Source organism: Rana temporaria, chromosome 5, assembly GCF_905171775.1.
Source record: "Rana temporaria chromosome 5, aRanTem1.1, whole genome shotgun sequence".
Lineage (NCBI taxonomy): Eukaryota > Metazoa > Chordata > Amphibia > Anura > Ranidae > Rana > Rana temporaria.
The window spans coordinates 346,580,669-346,595,323 of NC_053493.1; the positions used below are offsets into that span (position 1 = coordinate 346,580,669).

The 14,655-nt window shown below is 43.2% G+C and overlaps 1 protein-coding gene across 7 annotated transcripts in view; it reads right to left on the minus strand.

Annotated features, from left to right (window-relative positions):
- The window catches only part of TPD52 (tumor protein D52), a 265,231-nt gene that overhangs the window by 119,702 nt on the left and 130,874 nt on the right, over nucleotides 1-14,655 (minus strand). For 4 of the 7 annotated variants that reach the window (XM_040354487.1, XM_040354488.1, XM_040354482.1 and 1 more), the window contains exons 5-6: nucleotides 6,396-6,437; nucleotides 6,006-6,054 (exon numbers count right to left, since the gene is read on the minus strand). In XM_040354487.1, the coding sequence (XP_040210421.1) occupies nucleotides 6,006-6,054; nucleotides 6,396-6,437 (91 nt within the window). The remainder of the gene's footprint in view (nucleotides 1-6,005; nucleotides 6,055-6,395; nucleotides 6,438-14,655) is intronic. The other 3 variants (XM_040354489.1, XM_040354484.1, XM_040354486.1) reach the window with 1 other exon arrangement.

The following is a 14,655-nucleotide window of genomic DNA, read 5'->3' on the forward strand; positions in this document are numbered from 1 at the left end:
GTCTGCATCCCTTTAGATATGATTTCCCTTTGGGATTATCTCACCAAAAATTATTTTTTTGTTGCAGGGGATGCCCAAAATCTGGTTTGTATCTCAGTGCAGACATCTTGCAAGTCAGCAAGCCAATCACACGAGCAGGAAATTACATATCTGGGGGGTGTTCAATACACCAACTGTGTACAGAACTCCTCCAGGTAGCCATATTGGATTGAATTTTACAGAAAATTATGGCGCTGCAACTTGAAAACAAAAAGGTAATTTTTAATAACAGTCAATTTCAATATAATTAGTGCGGCAACTACATATGCATTATTTTGTTTTTGTATTTTGCTTCCCCCCCCCCCAAGAAAGTGGAGTTGCTCTTTAAATCCAGTTTGTATAACAAAATATGCAGTACTGTGTTAGACCCCTTTCACGCTGAAGCATTTTAACGTTTAAAATAGCGATATTAAAACGCTCATAAAACGCTCTCCATGCATCTCAATGGACCCTTTCACACTGAGTCCTGCAAGCAGAATCTTTGGAGCATCTTTCGGGCGCTGAAAAAAAAGCTCCAAAAACGCCCCTCTCCATTGAAATGAATTGAAAGCGCTGTAAAAACGCCTTACCCTTTCACACTGAGGCACTGCAAAAACGCCCTAAAACTTTAGGGTCTTAGCGGTGCTTTACCAGCACATTGGGATTGCAGATGAGGCTTCGCTCGAATAACGCTCGAAAAACCCTAGAAAAAAGAAGGTTACCACGCTTTTAGGGCTCATTCACACTCTGGGGCAGATTCACGTACCTCCGCGCATCTTTCCGCCGGGCGCAGCGTATTTAAGATACACTACGCCGCCGTAACTTTTTTTTTTTTTTAGAATCCTCAAAGTTACGGCGGCGTAGTGTATCTTTGGCGGCGTAAGGGCGCGGAATTCAAATGGATGTAATGGGGGCGTGTTTTATGTAAATACGTCGTGACCTGACGTAAACAACGTTTTTTTTTAACGGCGCATGCGCCGTCCGTGGGGGTATCCCAGTGCGCATGCTCGAAATTAAACCGGAACAAGCCAATGCTTCCGACGGTGACGTCATTCTACGCAAATCCCTATTCGCAAACGACTTTTGAATTACGTAAAAAATTCAAATTTTGACGCGGGAACGACGGCCATACTTAACATTGAGTACGCCACCATATAGCGGCTTTAACTATACGCCGGAAAAAGCCTGAACGCAAACGACGTAAAAAAATGCGCCGGCCGGAGGTACGTTTGTGGATCGCCGCAACTAGCTAATTTGCATACTCAACGCGGAATTCAAAGGAAACGCCACCTAGCAGCCGGCGGAAAAAATGCACCTAAGATCCGACGGCGTACTAAGACGTACGCCTGTCAGATCGATCCCAGATGCCGTTGTATCTTGTTTTGTAGATACAAAACAAAGATACGACGCGGGAACTTTAAAATTACGCCGGCATATCAATTCTTTTGTGGATCTGCCCCAGTGTCTGTTGAGTGTAAGGCCCCGTACACACGACCAAACATGTATGCTGAAACTGGTCCGCGGGCCAGTTTCAGCAGACATGTTTGGTCGTGTGTGGGCGCGAGCGGGCCGAATTCCAGCAAACATTTGCCCGCCGGGCCTTTTCCCAGCGGACAAATATTCCTGGACGTGTTTTAAAACCGTCCGCTGGAATCCTGCCCGCTCGGACATGTACGGTCGTCAGTACAGACCTACTGTACATGTCCGAGCGCCCGCCGTCCCTCGCATGCGTCGAATGACTTCGAGGCATGCGTGGAAGCCTTTAAATGGCAGGCCCGCCTACGTCTCCGCGTCATCGCCGCGGCGACGACGCGGACACGCCCCGCGTAGTGTTTACGCGCGGACTTCTGTACGATGGTTAGTACAACCATCGTACAGAAGCCCTCTGGCAGGCATGTACGGTGAAAACGGTCCGACGGACCGCTTTCACCGTACATGTTTGCTCGTGTGTACCGGGCCTGACTGATCTGCATAGATCAACACAGGCTCAACAGTTATTTTCTATGGGCCCTATTCACACCATACAGGTATGTTGCAAACAAATTGCAACATTACTACATTTGTATGCAGCACACTGCACTGCAGAGCAATATGCTACAGTGAACAGAGTTAAAAAAAAAAAATGCAAACAATGCAAAGCAATTGGTGTGCGCAGCCTATTTCATTAGGGTGTGCACCCCAGAGCACAAACATACATGCATGTATATCAGCAAAGCAAAGTTTTTTATTTTCATAATTTTTTTTTTATAATTGTGTACAATATTATATAAAAAAAATGTTTTTACAATTTATTTTTTAGGAGACCCATTCGGGGGCTTTGGTGAAATATCAGGCCCCGTACACACGACCGAGGAACTCGACGTGCCAAACACATCGAGTTCCTCGGCGAGTTCAGTGTGGAAGCCGCCGAGGAGCTCGGCGGGCCGACTTTCCTCATTGAACAACGAGGAAATAGAGAACATGTTCTCTTTTCGGCCCGACGAGTTCGACGGGTTCCTCGCTGAAAAGTTTACACACGACCGAGTTTCTCGGCAGAATCCAGCTCCGACCGAGTTTCTGGCTGAATTCTGCCGAGAAACTCGGTCGTGTGTACGGGGCCTCAGAGGTCTAAAAAGACTGCTGATGTCTCACTTTTTAGCCCGAAAGGGAATGAGTACCGAGGTTCTTCAGTCCCTTTCTCTGCAGCCTCAGCTGCACTAGACAGTGAATGAATGCAAAGTACTCTGTGCTGAGAGGCTAAGAATGAAGACAGGAGTGATTGGTATAGACCACTCACTGAGTTCATTGAGAAAAGGAAGGAGCCAGGAATTTAGATATTTACTGGCCCCTTTCTCCATCCTGAAAGATCCCCAGCAGCAGCCAGTGGGACAGAGGAAGAGGAAGCTGGCAGCACTACAGGGGGAAATGGGGGCTCCAGGAAGCAAGGAGAATCGGCCCTGCACAGGGTGGTTAGGGTGTGCCCAGGCACACCCTGTGCACACGCCTATGTACGCGCCCTTTAAAACAGTAACTGTATGACCATATAAGCATTGTCTTGCATAATACAAGTCAACTGACAACTACCGTATTTTCCGGCATATAAGATGACCTTTTGGGCTTAAAAACATGCCTCAAAACGCGGGGGTCGTCTTATACGCCAGTACCTGTCTCTGGGATCCATTATTCAAAAGTCGTGGCTCCTCCTTGTGGTGTTCTGTGATAGACGGAACACTTGGTTTCCCAGCAGAGCCTCTGTTCGGTGTTCCGCCTATCACGGATGTCTGACGAGAGGACCTCTGTGATAGGCAGAACACAGGCACCTATCACGGAACAGCACAAGGAGGAGGCACGGCTTTTGAATAATGGACGCCCGCAGTACAGGACTAAGTTATGGCACAGTGAGGCATGGGGTGGCACAGTGAGGCATGTTGATGGCACAGTGAGGCATGTTGATGGTACAGTGAGGCATGTAATGGGCACAGTGAGGCATGTTGATGGTACAGTGAGGCATGTTGATGGTACAGTGAGGCATGTAATGGGCACAGTGAGATTTGAAAAAGCTGAATAAAGCTTGTTCCTGTCAGCGTTTTTTCCTGTCAGCGGTTGTTCCAGCTACCCCTCAGCTTCTAGACAGACTAGTAGGAAGGGGGTCGTCTTATACAGCGAGTATATCCCAAAACCAAAATTTTAGCTGGAAAATTAGGGGGTCGTCTTATACGCCGGCAAATACAGTATACAGGCTGGGTCAGGTCTGCGGTGAATAAGAGGAATAATGGGAGACATGTAGATCGAGCAGGAAGAGTGGAAATGGGGTGACATACTGGATTTTAGGGTGAGACATGCCAGGCACTGGATATTTCCTTATCAGACAAGCAAGGACAGCAGATACACACAGATTATGATGTTTTCTATGTAACTAGCCTGTCACTTTACAAGCATAGGAAGGTAAAGGTTCACCTTTTAGAGTGTAATTAGTATCTATTCAATGTATTAATTAATGTATCAGATGTTGGCTTTCTAAAGAATTGACTGCAGGTATGTAATTAACTGTTTGGGTAACAGCTCATTTCTCATTCTGACATTTCTAATTAACGAGGACACACTATTTGCACCTCAATGAATTCGAAAACATAACCATAATGAATTTCAGAAAAACCAACCTTGTCTGAAAAAAATCAACACGTTTATTCATAAAAGGTCAAAGCATTTTCTTGCTGATCTTTTTGCCAACAACCCATCATTTTGTAGTTTAAGTGATTTACAGTTTATATGTTTTTATTATCTGGTCTGTGAATTTTCCTTGCGTCTCTATTCTAGCCACTGTACAGTATAACAAAGAATCACTGCTTTTATAATGAAGAGAAGCTTCTTTCACAAGGGAAACAGCCACAGATTCATTCACCAGTCTAGTGAATATGATCATTTCTATAGAAAACAAAAGCAACATTGCATTTTTCTAATAAAAAGATATAACTTATTGCTATGTATTAACATAATCATTTAACTTCATCAATTAATTCATTTATTATTGGAAATTTGTTGCTTAACCTCGAGTCCTAGCAACTAAGACTAAGACCCCTTTCACACTGAAGCGGTTTGCAGGCGCTATTGCGCTAAATATAGCGCCTGCAAACCGACCCTAAACAGTGGCTGCTGTTTCTCCAGTGTGAAAGCCCCGAATTCCCCATGTAATGCCGATCATTTTTCGGCATGAAAAAAACATAGGGGTAGATTAAGATAGAATTTACGCCGGCGTATCCAAAGATACGCCGCGTAAATTTAAATCTGCGCCGGCGTATCTACTTTCTGTATTCAGAAAGCTAGATACGCCGACATTAGCCTAAGATACAACTGGCATAAGTCTCTTACGCCGTCGTATCTTAGGGTGCATTCTCACGCTGGCCGCTAGGTGGCGCTCCCGTAGTTTTCAGCTTAGAGTATGCAAATTACCTACTTACGCCGATTCACAAACGTACGTGCGCCGGCGGTAGTTTTTTACGTCGTTTGCGTAACTCGTTTTCGTCGTAACGTTGCTCTTGCTATTAGGAGGCGCAGCCAATGTTAAGTATGGACGTCGTTCCCGCGTCGAAATTTAAAAATTTTACGTTGTTTGCGTAACTCGTCCGTGAATGGGGCTGGACGCCATTTACGTTCACGTCGAAACCAATGACGTCCTTGCGACGTCATTTAGCGCAATGCACGTCGGGAAATTTTAGGGACGGCGCATGCGCAGTACGTTCCGCGCGGGAACGCGCCTAATTTAAATGATCCACGCCCCCTACCCGGATCATTTGAATTAGGCGGGCTTGCGCCGGGGGATTTACGCTAGGCCGCCGCAACTTTACAGGCAAGTGCTTTGTGAATCAAGCACTTGCCCGTAAAACTTGCGGCGGCGTAACGTAAATGTCATACGTTAAGCCGCCGCAGATTTGCCCGATTCTACGTGAATCTGGGCCATAGTTTTTAAAAAATGTCATTTAAAATGATCGTGTGTGAGCTTCACATCATTTTTCAGGTTCTGAAAAACGACAACATTTTTTTTCGAACATGCTGTATTTTTTAACGACGTTTTAAACTATGTCGTTTTTCGGGTTGTAAAAAATGATTGTGTGTGGGCTAAAACTATGTTAAAAACTCACGCATGCTCAGAAGCAAGTTATGAGACGGGAGCGCTCGTTCTGGTAAAACTACCGTTCATAATGGAGTAAGCACATTCATCACGCTGTAACAGACATAAAAGCGCAAATCGTCTTTTACTAACACGGAATCAGCTAAAGCAGCTCCAAGGGTGGCGTCATCCGCATGGAACTTCCCCTTTATAGTGCAGCCGTCGTACGTGTTGTACGTCACTGCGCTTTGCTAGAGCATTTTTTTAAAACGATGGTGTGTGGGCAACGTCGTTTTAATGAAACATAGTTTTTTTTCATGCCGAAAAATGATCGTGTGTACGCGGCATAAGTCTTGACCATACAAATCAAAATGAAATAAAGAGTTTCAATTCACTGTACCTTCAGGTTTTCCACCTTTTCTTCAAAAGACTTGAACGTAGGTGAATTCCTAAACAAAAAAAAAAATTTAATCAGAATTCTATTTATTATCATCATAATTAAAACGCAAAGAGCTGCTCCTCACAAGCCTCAGAAGATGTTTTGGGCGCTATTTCATTTTGGTAGCGCCGGGTTTTATTTTCTTCGTCCTTAATAATAGTAATAACTGAAAAGGTTCTACTTTTCTATCACTGCATATGAACACTGGGCTTGATATATACACAGAATGGACGGTGGAGATAGTCTGCAAGGCAACTATACTCCACCTGTAAAGTATGGAGGACCAACAAAATACCAATAGATAATAAAGACATGCACACTTCTCACAAAGCTTACAACCTAATACTTTACCTCATAGCAGGCATACTAATGGAATGTTGTAAAGAGCGTATACTAAGGTGCAGCAGTAAGGGAAAGAAAGATAGAGTTAGTCAAAGATTATTAAACATCACAGCTAGAAAACATTCTGAGCATAAAATATGATGCGATACACTGCTCCAATAAATAAATATATATATATATATATATATATATATAAATAAATATATATATAAATAAATATATATATATATATATATATATATATATATATATATATATATATATATATATATATATATATATATATATATATATATATATATATATATATATATATTAATTTTACATGGGTATTATTAATATTGCTTAAGAACTATCTGTAGAGAACTAACATAAAGCATATCTAAACCCAAAAACAATCATTTAATATTTTGCAGCTTACCAATTCTTAAACATGGTGGCTGCATTAATTTTCCATTTTTAAGCTAAGAACATTTTCAGCAAGTACAGAAAAAAAAATACCTATTGATCTTTCCAGAAGGACAGTCCTTGTTACTTGCTATATGCAAATGACAGAGGCCCGGATTCAGAGAGCAATTGCGCCTGCGTAACCATAGTTACGCAGCGCAATTGCTTACTTGCCCGGGCGTAACGAGTGTTCTGTATTCAGAAAGCTCGTTGCGCCGACTGCAGCCTAAGATATGCGTGGCATAAGGCTCTTATGCCCGCATATCTTAGGCTGCATTCTTGCGATGGCCGCTAGGGGGCGTTCCCGTAGTGGTCAGCGTATAGTATGCAAATTGCATACTAACGCCGATTTACAACGTTACGCGAGCCCTGCGTACGCAGTTTACGTCGTTTGCGTACGGCGGTTTTTTGCGTAAGGCTGCCCCTTCTATAGCAGGGGCAGCCAATGCTAAAGTATACCCGTCGTTCCCGCGTCGCGAAATTTTAAATTTATGTTGTTTGCGTAAGTGAATCGTGAATGGCGCTGGACGCCAATCACGTTTACTTTGAAGCAAATGACGTCCTTGCGACGTCATTTACCGCAATGCACGTCGGGAAAGTTTACCGACGGAGCATGCGCATTACGCTCTGCGCGGGAACGCGCCTAATTTAAATGATTCCCGCCCCCTACGGGATCATTTAAATTGCGCGCGCTTACGCGGGGCATTTTGCCGGAGCGCCCTCGCAATTTACGGAGCTACTGCTCCGTGAATCGACGGTAGCGCAGAAAATTTGCGGGGGCGCAGGGCAAAAACGGTGCCCTGCGCCTACGTAAAAAATGCGCATATCTTACTGAATCTACCCCAGTATGTACATTCAATGAGAAGTGTCCCTTGTGCCTGTGGTTACAGTTTTAGTTGAAATCTTCTGTTCTCTGCCCCCTCCCATACCCACGCAGTGTTAATCTTCCAGTGCTCAGGGGGTCTATGGACCTATCATAAGTACTCGCCAAACATGCCAACAATGCCCACCTTTTCTGCACACCTCCTCTATTTAGAGAAGGTGTTCCTTAGCTTACAACAATGGAAATGCTCAAAAAAAAATGGAGGAGGCAGAACTTTCATTCATCCACCTTGTCCTATATTTCTAGCAAGCTTTTCACTGGTGGAAGCTATAGTACAGCTTCTATGATTGGAGGAGGGGTGCAGAAAGGGTGGCATAGTTAACACTCTGGACTGAAGATTTCAACTAAGATTGGTCATACACGGTTGGAATCCTGATCGGTTCAGCCGATTAATGGGCTGGATTCAAATCGTTAATGGGTAGACTTGATGTACTAAGTTAATCGATCGATCAACTTGAGTACAACCAGCCTGCCCGATTCTCTTATGATTATCACTAGTGGCTGTTGTAGCCGCTAGCGATAATTACTGTCTTCTCCTGGTGGGGACGGCTTCCCCCGCCCCCCATCGGAAGCAGACAATAGCCCGGCAGGAGGGATTCCCTGTCAGCACTATCTGTATTGATGAGTGAATCCTGCAAATTTATTTTCTGCAGCCCGTGGTTTCAGGAAAGAACTCAGTACAGTGTATGGCTGGCCTAAGACAGCAGCCATCAACACAAGGGACTTTTTCTATTTTTTCACCAGGGTTTACAACCTCCTTAACCACTTAAGGACCGCCTCCTGCACATATACGTCGGCAGAATGGCACGGCTGGGCACAAGCACGTACCTGTACTTCCTCTTTAAGTGCCCAGCCGTGGGTCCGAAGCTCCGTGACCGCGGCCGCGGGACCCGATCACCGCTGGAGTCCCACGATCGGTCCCCGGAGCTGAAGAACGGGGAGAGGTGTGTGTAAACACAGCTTCCCCGTTCTTCACTGTGGTGCTGTCATTAATCGTGTGTTCCCTGATATAGGGAAACACGATCAATGACGTCACACGTCCACCCCCGCACCCTACAGTTAGAAACACATATGAGGTCACACTTAACCCCTTCAACGACCTCTAGTGGTTAACTCCCAAACTGCAATTGTCATTTTCACAGTAAACAATGCATTTTTACAGCATTTTTTGCTGTGAAAATGACAAAAGCCTCGTACACACGATCGGATTTCCATCGGACGAATCCGTGGAATTTTGTGCGAAGGGCATTGGCTGTGAACTTGTTCTGCATACAGACGGCAGAACTTTTTCAGCCAACATACACAGAACTACGTGTTTTTTCTGCTCTTTAGCGCCACCCTTTGGGCAACTTCTGCCAATGTTGTCTTATGGTTAGCATTGGTTCGGAGCATGTGTGTTTGTACTTTGGATTTTAGTCTGACGGATGGCTGTAGATGAACCAAAATTGTCAATCCATCTATGGCCAGCTTAAATCTATAAAAGTAAGCAAAAAGAAACTTATCTTTATTGTGTAAACTACTGGTCCCATTTTTACACCTTTTCATGGAAATGAACAAAAAGGCAGATATGTTTAAAGTCCAGCCTGTGTGACACTCATGGCTCCCTCCATAGGTACAATGTAGAAATGTGTGTAGACATGAAGGGAGAGGATGTATTATTTACATAGGTGAAACAACAAATGGGGAGAAAATCCTGAAAGCAGAAAACAAATGCAGCCATAACATCTATGGACTGGTAAGCTGCAATATATTACATACTGTATTTATTAGCGTATAACACTCACTTTTTTACCCTGGAAATAGAGGGTAAACTGTGCCTGCGTGTTATACACAGGGGGCTTTGAAATGTTTTTTTCCTAAAACTTCCCTCTTAAAGTTAGGGTGCGTGTTATACGCCTGTGCGTGTTATACGCCGATAAATGCGGTAATTGTTTTCAGGGTTAGGTATACTTTAAGGACAGTATATTTCTGTGAATGCTGATGCAAAATTATTACTTACTTTCTGTTTTTTTTACATAGAATATGATGTGCAAATCCATCATTCCTAAAAAGGAGGTAAAAAAAATGCTGATAAACGCTCAAAAACGCCGCTCACCAGCGTTTAACGTTTTTGATCCATTGAAAAAAAACACTAAACAGCCAACGCAAACAAATGCTAATGAACGCTAAAAAACGCTATTGCAAAAACTTTAAAAAACGTTGAAAAACTCACTGCAAAGCTACTGCCGTTTTTATAACGTTATTTTAACGTCTAGTATGCATTATGGAAGTTAAATCATCACTCGGCATGTTAGAAACTAGAACCCATTTCCAATATTTAAGGTCTCATGCACACTGGAAGTTTTTGGACGTTTTTACAGCAGCCATTTTTTGGCTTCAGATGTTTTTTTCTACAATCATTAAACTTCACATCATGTTATCAGCAGTTTTTGGCTGTGGCGTTTTTTGGCTTTAAAAAAAAACCAAAACTAGTGGGTTCTGAGAGGAGTTTTTCAGCTGTAAAAACGCTTTAACGTCAAAAAACGCTGAAAAACGACATTGGAAAACTCACTAAAAAGTTACTTGCGTTTTTATAACGTTATTTTAACGTCCAGTATACATGAGGCCTTAAATAAAACAAAGTTCTCCATCTTCGTACATCTGCAGGTAGACGGGAAAGCCCCACTTTAGCTTTCAGGCTTGTAAGATAATTAATTTGTCTCCACTCAGATGCACCCTCCCTGTTAATTATATATTGTTGTTTTTTTTGTTTTTTTTATAATTACATTTTTGTTGTTGGGTATAAATACATGTAGCAAGGTATCACTTTATACATGGTTAAAAGACTACCGTTTGCAGATATAGAAGGAACTCAGCACCCTCCAGTCAGGGCCGGATTAACAATGGGGCTGATGGAGCTGCAGCTCCAGGCCCCTTTCTCAAGATAGGCCCATTTGCCCAAAAAAAAAAAAAAAAAATTTTTTTTTTTTTTTTTTTTTTTTAAGAATTTTTTTTTTTAAGATCGAATTTGGGGGGTTGTAGCTCGATGACCAGAGGTCACAGAAACCCCACATTTGGGGGTAGGCATGGGAAGAGCTACCCCACAACTGGTTAAAATATGGGACGGCTATCATTTATGGTTCCGGAGATACGGGCCTGCTTGCACAGCCTGTCAGAAGCTACATTCAGAGCTGCCAATATAAATACAAGCTGACACACTACAGCAGACTGATAGGATCACAGTGCTTATAATAATTATTTGTATATTATTCATGGTAATTAACCCCTTGCCACCCAGGCCAATTCTGACACTTCTCTACTACATGTAAAAATCATCATTTGTTTTTTGCTAGAAAATTACTCTATGGTGGTCTTTGCACTTTTTATGTTGCACGGTGTAGAGCTGAATGATTCTGGCTAAAATGAGAATTGCAATTTTTTTGCTTAGAAGATAGATCACGATTCTCTCACGATTGTTGCGGCGTAACATCATCTTTCACATTAAAACAAAAAAAAAAAAAAATGGGCTAACTTCACTGTTTTGTTTTTATGGTTTTTATTATTCATTGAAGTGGGAAAATGCAGTGTGACATAAAATATTGCAGCAATAGCCATTGTATTCCCTAGAGTCTCTGCTAAAATATATATAATGTTTGGCAGTTCCAAGTAATTTTCTAGCAAATAATATTGCTTTTTAACTTAAGAAACAAGTGTTGGACTTTAAGTGGTTAAATTTAGTTACAATGTTAGTTAGTTACAATGTTTCATTTTGTTTACAAACTTCGCAGACTGCCCGGATTTGTTCTTTACACACAGAAGTGTATCCCTTTGATCTAAGAAGGAAGTGTTAGTTACAATGTTTCCTGTTAAAAACTTGGCAGACTGCCCAGATATTTTCTTTTGACAGCTGAAAGTCTCTCCACTTGTTATATGAAAGAATCAGCAAACTCTGCATTGAAGATCGTCAGGGGGGTTGAATCGAGATCACAATTTTTTTAACGATTAATTGTGCAGCTCTAGCACAGTATTTGCGCAGCAATTTTTCAAACATGTTTTTTTGGAAAAAAATTATTCATTCATTAAAAAAACAGTTAGTTAAGTTAGCACAATTTTTTTTGGTATCCTAAGTGATGCTTTACATTTTTTTAGGTTACATGTTTAGAGTTACAGAGGAGGTCTAGTACTAGAATTATTGTTCTCGCTCTAACGATCGTGGCGTATGTAACCTGTGTGTATCTGGCTCTGATACTACCAGTGCCTACCCAGCCACTGACTAGTATCTCTCCCCAGCCTGTCCCCACACACCCTCTCACCTGCTGACCTGTGGATGGGGGAATCACTCCTGCAGTGTTATTGTGTTCTGCCAGTGCGTACAATGATCAGTGTTGCTAACTTTAGCTGGCAGCACTGATTGTTTTAAGAAAAAAAAAACAGGCTGGTTGTACTCAAGTTGATTAATAGATTGACTTGTGTAAAACCAGCTAGCCCATACATAGATTCACTATGGCTGGTCTCTGCATAATTGGCGTCATTTCAATCCATGTATGACCCGCTTAACCACTACTCAGTCCCTAAATATCCTTCCACTCCTGTACATAGTGCTCACTGTCATACTCTCCACACTCCTGTCCTGTACATAGTGCCCACTGTCATACCCTTTACACTTCTCTCCTGTACATAGTGCCCACTGTCATACCCTACACACTCCTCACCTATACATAGCGCCCACTGTCATACCCTTCACACTCCTCTCCTGTACATAGTGCTTGCTGTCATACACTTCTCTCCTGTACTTAGTGCCCACTGTCGCACCCTCCACACTCCTCTCCTGTACATACTGCTCACTGTCATACCCTCCACACTCCTCTCCTATACATAGTGCCCACTGTCATACCCTCCACACTCCTCTCCTATACATAGTGTTCACTGTCATACCCTCCACACTCCTCTCCTATACATAGAGCCCACTATCATACCGTCTACATTCCTCTCCTGTACATACTGCCCACTGTCATACCCTCCACACTCCTCTCCTGTACATACTGCCCCATCATACCCTCCACACTTCTCTCTGGTACGTACTACCCTCTGTCATACCCCCTCACTCTTCCTGTACATACTGCCCATTGTCATACCCTTCACACTCCTCTCCTGTACATAGTGCTTTTTTCCGTACCCTTTGTACTCCTCTCCTGTACATAGTGCCCACTGTTAGACCCTCCACATTCCTTCCCTCACCTGCACATACTTCCCACTTATATACTGTCCATACTCCTCCCCTATGTCGCTTACCCACAAAAACAGTTCTTTAAAATTATACTGAATATCCTCAATGTTACCAGCTCTAGAATGGACACACTTTTGTTAGTTCAACTAAAGGAAATATCAGTTCTCATATTTGTTCTGCCCCATTATTAGTACTCATTTAATTTTGTGATTACTACTATGATGTATAGAGGAACATCGGGGATCTCAGCTACTCTAAATATAGCACTTGTATAAAAAAGTGTCCCTGAAAATATTTTTTAAATGTTGGCAACTGTGCACTTAGGCACTGCCCAAGGGCCACCGTCCACCGGGTCAGTAGGGGGCCCCATGAGAGGCTCCTGGGATCCTGTCATAATAAAGCGGTAGTAAACTTTCCTGACATTACTACTTTTTAGAGGCCCTGGGGTAGGTTATGCCACAATGTACAAGTATGCACAGCATATTAGCACATTAGTGTACACTTCAATTTTCAGACTGAGCCCTCCAGTGCTGCGATGAATCAGGCGGGGCCTGGACACTTCCATCTTCACCCGGTCTTCCTTCTGGGTTCTGTGCCTTTGGTCACTTGCCTTGGCTGGGCTGCGTTCATGTCATTCCCACGCATTTATTTATTATTTATTACACCCCATTCACACCTCTGCGACAAAGCGCCCGACGCCGGCCGCTCGTGCCGCTGGAGGGGAGAATTCCCATTGCTGTCTATGAGATGGTTCACATCTCATAGACGCCGTACACCTGCGGCATGAAAAAAAATCCCGGACCCTTTTTTTCAGGCGGCATTGGCGTTCGGCCATACAAAGCAATAGGAAGGATTTGTAAAAAAAAAAGTTACACTATTCGCAGCAAAATATGCCGCGTACGCGGCATTACTTGTCGCGGAGGTGTGAATGCAGCCTAAAAGGCCCCACCAAAATCCTCAGCACCAGGCCCATGATGTTCTTAATCTGGCCCTGCCTCCAGTGGCCAATTATTGGATAGCCACCTCCTATTTGGTTTTACACTGGTGCAGCAAAGAATTGTGGGAATCGAAGTACAGGGAGATAGAGACTCCATTGCCCTGGTTAATTGATAGACTACAATACCCAGAGTGCAACTGTGCAATCCCAAAGTACTTTGCACCCCGCATGGCCTGCTGGGTGAAGAAATTTAAGGGGGAGAACGTCTTTGGCGCGCTCTCTCTGGACTGCCTCTTTAACCAAGGAGGACGTCTGTGTGAGGCGCCTCTCCGGAAGCCTAGGCCACAATCTCGAGGCCTATCCACGCCTGTGCGTATGGATCGTCCATGCTCTCATGTAGAAATGAAAAGCGTAAACCCACCAGATGGTAAGAATCCTTAAAAAATGTGAACATTTCTGCTATTACTAATGCGCAAAATTGGCAGTCACTTGTGCTTGTTACGGTTTGCATGTACTGCCCTACAATGCCCGATTGGATAAGCAATACGTGAATCATTGTACTGACTGCAAACACCAGTGGATGTCACGTTGGCTCCTGTGGACCTTTGACAAGGCAACTTGCCCACTTCACGAATACTCTTCAGTTAATGATTGTGACTGTATTATTACATGGTCTTCACATTTCTCAACACTCAGCTTGACTTTGACACAAGATGACTACCCTGAGCATAAAGTGATTTCCCTTTGAAGTAAATGTCCAAATTGAACTGAAAGAATAAAGATTACAAGCTGCACA